At 43.9% G+C, this 15,106-nt stretch overlaps 1 protein-coding gene across 1 annotated transcript in view; it reads left to right on the top strand.

Moving 5' to 3' along the window:
- The window catches only part of LOC111964613 (activating signal cointegrator 1 complex subunit 3-like), a 151,769-nt gene that overhangs the window by 20,370 nt on the left and 116,293 nt on the right, over window positions 1-15,106 (top strand). The window contains 3 exon segments of the mRNA XM_070443795.1: window positions 8,598-8,805; window positions 9,483-9,618; window positions 10,442-10,567. Of these exon segments, the coding sequence (XP_070299896.1) occupies window positions 8,598-8,805; window positions 9,483-9,618; window positions 10,442-10,567 (470 nt within the window).

Here is a 15,106-nt window from a genome sequence, read left to right as displayed (position 1 = left end):
GGAAATGGACGTGAAGGTGGAGAGGGCGTCAGAGGGCTGGATGAAAAATTCAAAAGAGCCTTTTTGAGTCTTGATGGGCTGGGAGAAAGTGAGAGAGAGGGAGGATGGACCGGCACTGACAGGGAGTTAGTTTTTCATCTAAATGATTTTTACTCTCATTCTAGTGTTACAGGGAGGGGAGGATGATAAAATATGGTCCTCCTACTTGACAGACAAGGCCTACTTCACACACTAGCTCAGACTGGATGGTTAATTTGTTAAGACCTATACAATCTTGTTGGGATTTCACATATTTACTTCACTGATTAAACCATATTCAGTGGTTCCTCATGCTGTGTTACTGTAAAGGACTTTGTGACAAATGTTGCTGTAAACATGGCTACATAAATACGTAAGGTTTATTGATTGATTGATTGATTGATAAATTAATTAATATACATTCTTGTTTTTCTACTCTCACCATTTTTATTCTCCAAATAGCTTGTCTAAGTTTGGGACTTGAGTACACAGTGCAGTGGTCCAGTCCTCATTTCCTACCTGTTCCATCTGATTCAGACATGTTAACCCCAGCTCCCAGTGGGTCAGTTGACTGCATTTCATTAGGGATTAGGAATGGGCCTGTTTCCTGAAACCRGGAGGGGGGAGTGATAATAGTGTCAGTGTGTCAGCACCACTGACCAGTCTCTGCTCATTCTGGGAGGACAGAAAGATGGGACAAACAGAAATGCATGTGACCACCGGGAGGCTGCACGCACCTATGAGATTGGATAATTTCACACTAACCAATCCTGTTAGAGATAGCTGGATGTACTATAGATTGATGTAGGACAGTGGACTGACTGAGAGTAAGGGCTCAGATGGGTGTAGGACAGTAGACTGACAGAATAAGGCCTCAGATGGGTGTAGGACAGTGGACTGACAGAATAAGGGCTCAGATGGGTGTAGGACAGTGGACTAACAGAATAAGGGCTGAGATGGGTGTAGGACAGTCTACTGACTGAGAATATGGGCTCAGATGGGTGTAGGACAGTGGACTAACAGAATAAGGGCTCAGATGGGTGTAGGACAGTGGACTAACAGAGTAAGGGCTCAGATGGGTGTAGGACAGTGGACTAACAGAATAAGGGCTCAGATGGGTGTAGGACAGTGGACTGACAAGAATATAGGCTCCTGACGATGGGTGTAAGGACAGTGGACTGACTGAGAATAAGGGCCAGATGGGAGTAGGACAGTGGACTAACAGTATAGGGCTCAGATGGGTGAAGGACAGTGGACTGACTGAGAATAAGGGCTCAGATGGGAGTAGGACAATGGACTAACAGAATAAGGGCTCAGATGGGTGAAGGACAGTATACTGACAGAATAAGGGCTAGATGGATGTAGGACAGTGGACTGACTGAGAATAAGGGCTCAGATGGAGTAGGACAGTGACTAACAGAATAAGGGCTCAGATGGGTGTAGGACTAGACTGACTGAATAAGGGCTCAGATGGGTGTAGGACAGTGGACTGACAGAAATAATGGCTCAGATGGGTGAAGTACAGTGGACTGACAGAATAATGGCTCAGATGGGTGTAGGACAGTGGACTGACAGAATAATGGCTCAGATGGGTGAAGTACAGTGGACTGACAGAATAGAGCTCATGGTGAAAGGACAGTGGACTGACAGAATAATGGCTCAGATGGGTGAAGGACAGTGGACTGAACAGAATAAGGGCTCAGATGGGTGTAGGACAGTGGAACTAACAGAGTAAGGGCTCAGATGGGTGTAGGACAGTGGACTGACAAGAGTAAGGGCTCAGATGGGTGTAGGACAGTAGACTGACTAATAAGGCTCAGATGGTGTAGGACAGTGGACTAGACAGAGTAAGGGCTCAGATGGGTGTAGGACAGTGGACTGACAGAATAATGGCTCAGATGGGTGTAGGACAGTGGACTGACAGAATAAGGGCTCAGATGGGTGTAGGACAGTGGACTGACTGAGAGTAAGGGCTCAGATGGGTGTAGGACAGTAGACTGACAGAATAAGAGCTCAGATGGGTGAAGGACAGTGGACTGACAGAATAGAGCTCAGATGGGTGAAGGACAGTGGACTGACAGAATAATGGCTCAAGTGGGTGAAGTACAGTGACTGACAGAATATGGCTCAGATGGGTGAAGGACAGTGGACTGACAGAATAAGGGCTCAGATGGGTGTAGGACAGTGGACTAACAGAGTAAGGGCTCAGATGGGTGTAGGACAGTGGACTGACAGAGTAAGGGCTCAGATGGGTGTAGGACAGTAGACTGACTGAATAAGGGCTCAGATGGGTGTAGGAACAGTGGACTGACTGAGAGTAAGGGCTCAGATGGGTGTAGGACAGTAGACTGACAGAAATAAGGGCTCAGATGGGTGTAGGACAGTGGACTGACAGATAAGGCTCAGATGGGTGTAGGACAGTGGACTAACAGAGTAAGGCTGCAGATGGGTGTAGACAGCTGGACTGACGAATAAGGGCTCAGATCGTGTGTAGGACAGTGGACTGTTACAGAGTACAAAGGGCTCAGATGGGTGTAGGACAGTGGACTGGGCAGGTGGTGAGACACAGGAGAGCGTGATGTACAACACACTGACATGCTGCTGTCCAGGAGGGTTCAACATTACAGAACACACTATTGTGTAGAACAGATAGGATTATTTCAAGTACAATAGGGAAGGATGTTAGCTATGTTCATTAACGTTTCTACCTCTAGCTTTGGGAATGTTTGACCTACCTGAATACACACCAGCAGAGGAGGCTGGTGGGGGGAGCTAATGAAGGACAGGCTCATTCTAATGGCTGAAATTGAATTAATGGAACTGTATAAAACATATGGAAGTCACTTGACTTAGTTCCATTTATTCCATTCCAGCCATTATAATGAGTCCATTCTCCTATAGCTCCTCCTACCAGCCTCCTCTGCACAGCAGTGTCTGGGACTGGACTCCTGCCAGGCAGAAGCCATGCTGCTCTCCCATGGAGCAGAGGTTTCCCAGGCAGACCTCTGCCATCCACAGCTTGTTGGTTCACCAGCCAGGAGTGTTGTTTCAGGACACTTGAATCTTCACTGACCCCAGTCTCCATATCAGCCCTAGCTTACAGTAAGCCCCGTGTGTGACGTCATCTATCCCAGCAGACAGTAAAGAAGGACGGGTTAGGGCAGGGGTGGGCAACTCCATTCCTCTGGGCCTGATTGGTGTCACACTTTTTCTCCATCCCTAGCAAACACAGCTGATTAATCAAATTGCATTCTAAACTGAAGATCATGATTAGGTGATTATTGGAGTCAGGTGTGTTAGCTGGGGCTGGGGCAAAACTATGACACCAGTCAGGGCCTCGAGGACTAACCCCCTGGGTTAGGGGGTGATTGGAGGCATGCCCTGTCGTAGAGCTGCCAATTAAACCTGCCTCTCTGCGCATAACTAACAAAGCAGCAGTAGTAATGAGGAAGAGTCTAATTAGCGGGTCAAGATCGGCGATAACACATCTGGCAACCGGAGCCAAGCGCCTCTAGCTGGGCGGGAAGACGTCTGTGGTTGACCTACCCAGTCTAGTAGCCATGTGAACCCTACAGCTGTTTTTGTGTGTGTGTGTGTGTGTCCAACCGTGTGTCCAGTTTAGTAGTAATCCCTGAAGTTGCCGCAGGCGGGGCGGTACTGGTGGTTCCAGCCAGAACCAGCTGTCAGTTGAAACCTGACATGAATAGCCTCCAGTTGTCTGTCTGTGTGTGTGACTTTGTGTTTCTTTTTCTGTGCATGCAGGGGTAACCTAGCAGGGGGTCTGGGTGTTCCTCCCTAAGACTTGTTTGGGGGGGGTTATCTAAAGCTCATTTCCTGCATTTCTACTAGGGCTGTCCCCAAATAAAAATAATCTTGGTCAACCAGGATTAGTCTTTTTCTTTTGAACAATTGATTGGTCCACATTTTTAAAAGTGTATTTTTCTATACATAGACAATATTTCTATGTTTTAATAAAATCAACTATGTGCTGAACTCGTCTGATGCTTTAAGCATGCTGTTTGATTAAAAAAGACACAAATGATTCAAGAGGGAGCCAGAGATCAAGCTAGCCCAAACAGAAAAAAAAACCTGTTCCCTACCCTCCTATCGCTGCTGCTGATCTTCGCAGATTCTGCCATTATGTTCCTGAAGTTGCTGGAAATGGGCTACACCAGCAGTCGGGAGCCTTATACATTTGGAGTGCCAATTTATCTTATCATTTCTACCAATCTGCATGCCAGTTAGGATTTTCATATGCACATTTTCGTGGAACAGTTCAATTTAATTTATAAGTCTTTGTATCTCAAAATCATTGTCTGTGGTTAATCTGCATTATATCTAAATGAAAATTATACCAGTCTAAAAGTAGATTTTTTATTGCTATGTAAAAATAGCCTACAAAAACAAAAACAAAAACATTGCAGCTTGCAGGTAGAAAATATCCTGAGTTAAAAATAAATATCCTATAAATCACATTGGCTACGCATGGCCTGTCTGCAACAAACTTGAAACGCATCAGCTGGGTCGCCCTAAAACTTGTGCTAGAAAATGTCTCAGGTTGTATAACATATTCTGGGGCCCCAGAGTTTCCTGCGCCAGTGAGCTCGGGACAGACACAGCTGTAGGCTATTTGTGCAAGGGAAAAGAAGTAATCAGGGGTTTTATGACGTTTCCACTGGATCAGAGCATTACATTTTCCCTTTCATGCCAAGTGGTTATCGAAAGGGAGAGAGTTGGAAATATTGTCCAAATGCTTTCAGGAACTTTTGTCATTCTCAATTGATTCTAAAACCAGACTTTGTTTACTTGCTGTTTGAGGTGAAGAAAAATTACTTTGAGAAGCTCCACATCTCATTAGTGGTGGTAAATTAAGACGATCAGAAATACTATCAGACAACCCCAAATGGGCACATTTATAGGCCTACATTTGTGCGCAGGCCAGGTAGACTAGTCCTACTTCTATATGTACGTATTCAGGTGCGCGTTCTTACTCAACATTGACAGGAGCATTTCAAAGAGACAATTAATACATTGACAAAACCCATAAATGGAATGAAATAAACTAAAACCTGTTTCTCACAAGTGTAGCATAGGTTGTGAGTTCTGCAAAACACATGTCCTCTCTGACAATGAGAACGGTAAATGACTGTAATAATAATATATTGAATGTATTAACGGAAATTACCGTAACCAAATAAACATTGCAGATTAGACATTTGGGAAGTAATGCTAATGTGTAGTCTACTACTGGTGATATACAGTACCAGTCAAAAGTTTGGACACTCATTCCAGGGTTTTTCTTTATTTTTGCTATTTTCTACATTGTTGAATAATAGTGAATACATCAAAACTGTGAAATAACACATATGGGAAAGGGAATTATGTAGTAACCAAAAAGTGTTAAAGTGAGGGGAATTCCTAATTATTTCATGAATTTCGATTTGGACTATTGTGAGTGTACTATAGGCTAGCTATGAGTTTACCAGTCAAATTGCCAGGTTTAGAGGTTCCAAGCATGTTCTATTCATTCTATTTTCTGTGTCTGCTGCGTTGTGGGGGGCATTGCCTAGGCAACTGAAGTATAATTTGCTTGTTTCAGCAAGGAGCAACAAAGCTTCATCACGTTGTTAGACCATGTAACGGTCGAAACCGATTCAACCACACGAATGCCCGGCCCTCCCGTCTTCAGGTTCACAAAAGTTGGTGACAATCACTGTTCTATCTGAGAGGAGTGGATGAGAGAGAGCTAGAAAGGGAACAAGAGGTAGGAGGGATAGGGAAGGGAGGGATCTGCTCTGTTATCTGCATGATCAATCATCAGCGCTCAGTGTGTGATTTGTGTGCTGTTGTAGCCTACCGTAGATCTATTACACAAAGTCGCCATCAATTCAAAGCGCTGCGTGCAATGGGTTCTCCTCCCATTCCATAGCAAAGAACAAGTAGACCTACAGGCTATACAGATCAGCGCCCACCATGCCCAAGATTCCCTCAACATATCACAACTGGTGAGAGGATATGCAGAGAAAGAGAAGGGTAAATAAGATGAGACGCAAAAATACAAAATATGCACGTGCGATATACAGCATCAACTCTCTGGCTTCATTCATACATTAAACCAGTCAACTCTAGCAGCCTACCATATTTACTCATCATAAAGTCCCCAATAGAAAACATCCCTTAGGCTGCATGGCTTCTATAAATGTAATTGCGTACTATATGTGCAGGTGACCTCGATGCCGTTACGGTACACAATGTCGATATCAATCTCACATTCAAATCTCCACTAACGTGGCAGAGGCTGAAATATAAACGGTAGCTAATCACAAAACGGCAGATACTGTGTCCACAAAAGCGCTTTAGGAAATCTACATTTGCGCCATTGTTTCATGATGTTATGATTACAAAAGCGGCCACACGGTGGGCTACTGGTCAGATTTGCGGGCAGTTGATTAACTGAGCTATCCATGGTGCTGAATCTCTGCTAGCCTAGGCCTGTTTGTTTAGAATCTGATGTTCCCTGTGACAGTCACCACAATAAGCAGGTTATAATTAAGTGAAAACACTCACAACCTTCCCAAATCCCCCCGATAGCCAGGTACAAGGGCGAGAAAATTCTGAGGTAGGCTAAAACAAATGTAATTTTCACTGGACCTCATATTTGACCAGTCGGCCAGAAGTGCTTCATAGGCCTAGGCTACCTTTTTAAAGGGGAATTTTACTCTAAATCCATTTTCATGTGTATTTCTAGTCAATCCACCATGCATACGGTCTCGAAATACCATCAACATATTATCATTTATTGTATGGTTGCATCATAGATATCGAAACACCCCGTCTGTCAAAAAGTCAAATTACGTCACCATGCGAGACTGCACTTCCACCCTTCTCTTCTTTGCCAGGGATTCCCAGAAAGCAACACGTACTAGCTGACTCTCTCGGGCTGTTCAACCATTGGTGGACGTGTAATTCAAATGATTTGCTGTGATGTTTACTAGAGCCCTGCCCGAGCCCTACCCATGCCTGCGACGTTCAGGCCCGATTGCTTTTGCCCAAAACCCGGAATTAGAAATAACTTCCTTCGTTATTAAATCCATTAGCTGCTCCTCTCTGTCTGTCACTCGCTCCCTGCTCGCTGTGCATGAGCTCTGCTCATATGGCGGCTCTGGATGTCTGTATATATAGCAACAGCTCCTCTTGGGCTGCTCTGCTGAATGACGAAACATGAGAGAACACAGAGCATGGCTGTTAGCTACTTTTCGTCATGCTAAACTCTGACAACTCAAGGAACATTATTATTTTCTGCAAAATAATCTCAACGGTTTTATATTTGAAGCACTTTTGACACCTATGTGTTAAACCAAGTCCACACACCGCCCACTCAATCCAGTTAGAGGGGAGTTTTTGGAGTTGTAGGAATTTACTCAAATGGGCAATTGGGAACATCAGGACTGATCAGGACATTCAAAGCTAGATATCTAGACTCCGACATTGTATTGAAACAATTTTGTGAATTTGTCTACTATGGACTACTGAAAACAACAAAGCCAGTGAATTACCTGGGTAAAATAGTAATTTAAAACTAGGCTACATCAATGAAAGTGTGGTGACTTTGAGAGAACTTTGAGTTTATTAAAACGTGTATAATTAAAATGTGTGTATTTCTCCATTTACAGTGGTATAATCATGTCATTTTTTTCCCTCTGGGATTATATGCTTTAAATAGCACTTCTGGTTTCAACAGGAATACCGGGATACTGGTAATTTCTTGCAATTTTCTCTGGAAGGTAAATTCTCTGGAAAATATTAAACCCTAGTGTACAGTGTGTATACACACACACACACACACACACACACACACACACTAGAAAGATAAGGGTCTAGGCCAACCTGGGATTTTAGGTCCTCTGTTGAAGTAGTTATGGATTTTACTCACGTCACTTGTACTTGTATGCTGTTAGGGTTAATTTTGCTCCTGTGATGCTCGCTCTCCCTGCTCAACAACAACAAGCTGGTGGTCTCCTGTGGGCCCTTACCCATGCAGGGTTAAGTAAAGGACACACACACACACACACACACACACACACACACACGTGTTACAATATGAATTAATGCTGAGGTCCTGGGGTTAGAAATTGTCCTTTCCATCTGGTGGCTACCTGACTCTGAACAGATATGGTTGTTGCAGTCTGGAAAAACACACACAGCCACTTGTCAGTCCTGTTGCATCGCAGCTTGGATCTCACCATTTAACTATTGACCAGTCTAGCAACAATGTCTTAAAAACAGCTCAGCTGAAGAGTAGATGGTGGGGTGACTTCACCTTCAGCTATAATATAGGCCTTATAGTATAGGCGGTATACAGAAGTATTGGCGGTATACTATAGGCGTTGGAAAAGTGTGTATTACAGTACTGTACATTCTATTCCGTACTTAGTTACCGTATTATAAGTGCTCAATTACACAAGACAACATAGTAGCCTAGCTCATAGAAACGTTGAATGTATGATGATGATTTCTTTGTGACCATCTCTGTCGGTTTGTAACCTTTTACTGATGTCTCTGTTATTCTTGTGTTTTAGATGGTAGCCGTAAAGGAAGTGGAGGAGAGGGGAGCAGCAAGCCCACGTACGGCTGTCAGGTGACCATCCAGTCAGGGAAGGAGAAAGAGATGATGAAGATGCACCGGAGGGAGGAGAAGAGGGAGAGGAAGAGGGGGGAGAGACGTTGGGATGACACAGAATCCTCTTCCGACCTCTACTTTGACCCCAAGGAGATGAGAGCTCAGAGGTGAACCACCACACTAGATCTCTTTCTAGCTCTTCCCCTTTCCTATCTTTCTCTTCTCTCTCTTCTCATGTCTTTCTCTTCTCTCTCTTCTCTCTGCCTCTTTTTCCTTCCCTCTCTTCCATTTTCCCTTCTCTCTGTTTTACTTTTTTTTCTATCTCCCCCTGTGATCTTCTTTCCATATGGAAACACCCTCCTGCATTTTTTATCACTGCTCGGCTGCAGGTTATAAGAAAAAAAAACAGCTCCTGGTCACGTTTTTTCTGAAATAAATAAATAATAAGGGATCTTTCTGAAAGTTTAATTTCAGCGGATAAAAAAGTGGCGCAGTGATCGGTTTAATTAAACTTATCCGGGCCGAATCCGGCAGAGTATGAAGGAAGAGATTAGCAAATCCACGTTACATTAGCAGAGAATAGTACTACTGCAGAGCCTCACATCTCCACACGTCTCCTGTCTAACAGCTCTCAACTCTAGTATCCATCCCCAATCACAACCAACCACACATTAAGCATGTGTAACTATGGCTGTTCTGCTCTTCATGTGGATGTTTGGTGTTGAAATACTATATTTTTTTTTCTGGGTTTTATGGATGTATTGTTGTGTTCGGTCCCGGTTGTGTTATTGCTGTGTTGTGGTTGATTTAATGGTTGTGTGTTGTCCTGGTTGTGTTTCTCCAGAGAGCAGGCCCTGCTGACAGCACGGCGGTCTCCAGTGCTGAGCAGAGAGAGGGTGTACGAACGCATCCGCTACCCCAACGTCTATGACTGCTACGCCGAGGCCACCAAGACCTCCGCCTTCGTAGGGGGAGCCAAGGTACAGTATGTGGAAATTACCAGAGGTGCGTCACAAATGACACCCTTTTTCTTATATAATGCACTACTTTTGCGCAGGCTCCATAGGGCTCTGGTCAAAGGTACTGCACTATGTAGGGATAAGGGAATAGGGAGCCTTTTGGGACAAAACCCTGTACTGCCCAATACCAAATCTATGCCCTATACACTTGACCCCTAGACCATCATGTTCTATCGAAATAACAAGTGATTATAACAAGACTAGAAGACATTTTCAAATCCTGCCCACCTGTATTATTGGKCAAAATGAACAGCTTGCTTTGTATTAGTTTGTATTACTTTCATTTCTCTTTCATAGTGAGGAAAGTCATAGAGTACACACACGTGTGCACACACACACTTTTCAGTTCTTTGTTTACCCACCATCCTTCACGGCAGTCTGTTCCTTTTATTACACACCAGCACCCCTCACATTACCCACAAGCCACTGCTTTTATCCCGTTTTTATGATCTATTCTTTTGTTCTTGCTGATTTTTCACTCACTATTTACATCAACTAACCTGGGGTGTGTTTATTTAGTCCTCAGTTCAGTAGGAGCAGGTGAGGTAGGGGAAATGATGTTCACTGGAAAGTTGATACATTTTCTAATCTGAACATGACTTTTGCAATGTTTTGAATGTGTTTGTTTTCAAGTTGAGTCGGTGTTTGTTGATGTTTTATTGTGTGTATTGTAATATGTTTAATATTATGTAGTTCAGTTGGTAATAAATAGATTGGGGTGGAAATGTACTTTATGTAATGCGGCGTGTTGTTAATATTTGGGATGTGTTTGTGTTGTGTTCAGCTGATGTTACCAGAGGGGATAAAGAGAGAGAATAATAAGATGTATGAAGAGGTGGAGATTCCTCCTAGTGATCCCATGCCCATCGGCTTTGAGGAGAAACCCATCTACATCTCTGAACTGGACGAGGTAAGACACCCAATGGTTACATGTGGATTTGGGAGGTGGGGGCACACAGCATACTACACATCACGAAGGGACCTGCAATTTTGGGGGGAGAATGACTGTGAGAAGGTCAATTCTGTTTACTTTTTAAAAGGACTTTCTACTCATAAGTGAAAAATAAAATATAATTCTCCCTCCAGAAATGACCCCAATATAACAGATTGGTTCATATTGTCAGGCAGGTGAGCTATTTAGTTGGGCCGGGACGATACCAGTATCGCGATACTTGTTAGTATCATGGTAAGGAAACAAATCGCAAAGAAGATTTAACTACTTCAGGAAAACAAGCGTAGTATATGTGTTTAAGCAAATGTTGGTCGTGTGTGTGTGCTTGAGTGTCAGTGTAGGCCCCTGTGAGTGTACATAGAGACAGTGCAAAAAATAAGAAAGTCTGTGTAGCTATTTTGTTAGCTACAGTATTATGGTGTGGGGATTGAAGCTGTTCAGGAGCCTGTTGGTGTCAGRCTTGATGCACCAGGACCGTTTGTCATGCGGAAGCAGAGAGAACAGTGGATGGCTTGGGTGGTTGGAGTTGCTAACAATTTTCCGGGCTGTCCTTTCACACCGCCTGATATAGAGGTCATGGATGGCAGGGAGCTCGGTCCCAGTGATGTACTGGGCTGTCTGCACAACCCTCTGTAGCGCCTTGCGATTGAGAGCGGTGCTATTGCCATACCAAGCAGTGATACAGCCAGTCAAGATGCTCTCAATGGTACAGCTGTAGAACTTTTTGAGCCTATATTCTTAGCCTACTATAAAATATATGTGTTGACTGTGATCAGGGGAGCCTAAGTGTGTCTTGTCTGTTTAATGAACAATTCGGAAAGTATTCAGACCTTGACTTTTTCCACATTGTTACATTAGTCTTATTCTAAATTTGATGAGGGAAAAAAGTAACTTAATCAATCTACACACAATACCCCATAATGACAAAGCAAAAAACATTTGAATAAAAAATAACAAACACATACCTTATTTACAAAAGTATTCCTTTGCTATGAGACTCGAAATTGAACTCCGGTGCATCCTGCTTCCATTGATCATCCTTGAGATGTTTCAACAACTTGATTGGAGTCCACCTGTGGTAAATTAAATGTATTGCATATGATCTGGAAAGCCACACACCTGTCTATATAAGGTCCCACAGTTGACAGTGCATGTCAGAGCAAAAACCAAGCCATGATGTCAAAGAAATTGTCCGTAGAGCTCCGACAGGATTGCGTAGAGGCACAAATCTGAGGAAGGGTACCAAAACATTTCTGCAGCATTGAAGGTCCCCAAGAGCACAGTGGCCTCCATCATTCTTTAATGGAATAAGTTTGGAACCGCCAAGACTCTTCCTAGAGCTGGCCAAACTGAGCAATCGGGGGAGAAGGGCCTTTGTCAGGGAGGTGACCAAGAACCTGATGGTCACTTTGACAGAGCTCCAGAGTTCCTCTGTGGAGATGGGAGAACCTTCCAGAAGGAAAACCATCTCTGCAGCACTCTACCAATCAGGCCTTTATGGTAGAGTGGCCAGACGGAAGCCACTCCTCAATAAAAAGCACAACAGCCCGCTTGGAGTTTGGCAAAGGGCACCTAAAGGACTCTCAGACCATAAGAAACAAGATTATCTGGTCTGATGAAACCAGGATTAAACTGTTTGTCCTGAATGCCAAGCGTCACGTCTGGAGGAAATCTGGCACCATCCCTATGATGAAGCATGGTGGTGGCAGCATCATGCTGTCGGGATGTTTTTCAGGGACTGGGAGACTAGTCAGGAGATATTACTGCACTGTTGGATCTAGAAGCACAAGCATTTTGCTACACTCGCATTAACATCTGCTAAACATGTGTATGTGACCAATAAAATTTGATTTGATTTGAGGATCGATGGAGCAAAGTATAGAGATCCTTGATGAAAACCTGCTCCAGAGCACTCAGGACCTCAGACTGGGGTCAAGGTTGACTTTCCAACAGGACAACAACCCTAAGCACACAGCCAAGACAACGCAGGAGTGGCTTCGGGACAAGTCCCTGAATGTCTTTGAGTGGCCCAGCCAGAGCCCGGACTTGAACTCGATCGAACATCTCTGGCTAGACCTGAAAATAATTGTGCAGCGACGCTCCCCATCCAACCTGACAGAGCTTGAGAGGATCTGCAGAGAAGAATGGGAGAAACTCCCCAAATACAGGTGTGCCAAGCTTGTAGCGTCGTACCCAAGAATACTCTAGGCTGTAATCGCTGCCAAAAGTGCTTTATCAAAGTACTGAGTAAAGGGTCTGAATACTTATGTAAATATTTTTTTTCTATATTTGCAAACATTTCTAAAAACCTGTTTTTGCTTTGTCATTATGGGATATTATGTGTAGATTGAGGGGGGGAACTATTTATTAAATTTTAGAATAAGACAGTAACGTAACAAAATGTGCACGGGCATCTGCACGGGAGATATACAAGGCTTATCCAGGCCAAGAATATGGTACAAATGGGACTGTATGAATTGGGCTCTAAAAAATATCCCCTGATAATTCTTTTTACAGGCAAAATACTGTAAAGTCTGTCTGTAAAAGGTATCCGTGTGACTGAGTGCCAGCCAGGGCGTGCTCAGTTTCACTCCCTGGTGTCCATATTCAAGCGACTGGGAGCGTTCTGGAGCCGTAATTGGCAGTGAGTGATGTTGAGTCTTAATGGAAGTGCTGTAGTTCTCAGCCAGCTGTCTGGAGCCACAATGGCTTCTCCTCTCTGACTGACAGTCTGAGTGACAGGCTTACAAATCTGCCCTCAGCCAATAGCAGGGCAGTGGACCGGACTGACAGACAGGTGAGCTAATCCTCACCCAGCCATTCGGGAGATGGGAGAGCAGAGGTTGTCAGTTGGCTTCAGTTCAATCACATCACTGTCTTTTCTTCTGGTTCTTCATCTAGACTTCTGGAGTCATTCTGTATGGGATCTTGGGGGGATGTTTAGAAACAGTTATGGCATTTATTCTCTGTCAAATTCAATCTTGAATAGATTTTGGGTAGAATCCTAAGTGTGGAATTAACTCCCCTGGATGTGCCCAAAACATGGCATCATATCTGAAGATGACTGGATATGTTTAAACCTTGGAACATATTTTGTCATATTTGTAGAGTACTCCTGTAGCTGTTCACCTCACTTAACCTGTCTGTCACTCAAGATGACAGGCATAGTGTGTGTGTGATCGCAGGCTGAGACAAATTGATTAAGAGAAGGATTGGTCATGCATGTGTGGTTGCTGTTGTTATTTTTGCACAGACGCCGGCTCAGGTGTTTGTCTCCCTGCCTGTCACTCATTATCTTCATTAGGCTTTCTTAAATGCTAAATGTGTAAAACATGTCACTGTCTCTCTCTATCCCCATCAATCCCTAGCTTCCTCTGGTGGGCTAAGTGGAGTTTTGGCTATTTAGTTTTTTACACCCATTCAGCTAATCCAGAGAGGGTACTTCATGAAGTGGGCTGGGATTGGGTATGAGAGTATCACTTTCGAAAAGCTCTCTCCCACGCTAGGGCTGGGACGATACCAGTATTGCGGCAAGGAAACCAAACACTAAGTGGATTTAACTTCTTTAGGAAAACAGCCCTAATGTTGGAAACAACCATCATTATGTTGTCATCCAGAGTCACATTGATTGATTTTCAAGCTATAGCACACAATACCTACACACAGCAGGTTTTTGTTTTCATTTCAAAGAATATTGCGAGACTGGTATCATCCTGGCCCTATCCCGTACCTCAGGTCCTATCTCATTGCTTAACACTCATCTCCAACCCTGGATTCACCCCAAGCCCTGGGTTCTGCTACCTTGGCTATTACCCGCCCCAGTACCTGATACATTTGCTCTTTGAGTTGGTTCTCTGCTATTCACACTATCTTCAAGCCTCTGGCTTTGAAGAGCCACCTGGCACATCAAACAGTACGTGCTCTAAGGGAGCAGATATTTGAGAGGAAGGTTTGCCCAAGTGCCCGAATAGAGGGGCAAAACATGCATGCGCGTCCCAATCAAGGCAGGCACAGTCTTTTGCTCGAAGTGTATTTGATATTATTCAGTAGTATTTGAAAGAAAACAAATACTATTGGAACCCAGGTCTGATGTAGGCCCTCACATGCAACAGCATCCCCCTCTGCACGAGAGAGAGTGGTGGAAGAACCCTTGGCCCTCATCATGAAGGAAGTGATCAATGTCAGAGGCTCTCCTCTACTTTAAGTGGGATGAGTTGGGATGGACAGACAGGATTTATCTCCTCTCTCGGGAGTTAATTTCCTGTTTATTTTTCTCACAGGAAACAATTAATTACAGTACACCAGGGCATGATAAGTTTGTGGTTGTGTCTTACAGAGAGAGTTAATCAACCGTTTTGTTCATTCTGTAGCCCTGCCCGTTCCACAAATGAATTTACAAGTTCCACCTTTAAAAAAAACGGACATCATCGTCTTGTCTTCTCGTTTTCTGAAAGCCTGATCTTTCTTTCTTGTCTTTTTTTTTGGTTCTGGGCTTCT

Source organism: Salvelinus sp. IW2-2015, linkage group LG6.1 (assembly GCF_002910315.2).
Source record: "Salvelinus sp. IW2-2015 linkage group LG6.1, ASM291031v2, whole genome shotgun sequence".
NCBI lineage: Eukaryota > Metazoa > Chordata > Actinopteri > Salmoniformes > Salmonidae > Salvelinus > Salvelinus sp. IW2-2015.
This window is presented reverse-complemented; position numbering and strand designations above follow the sequence as displayed.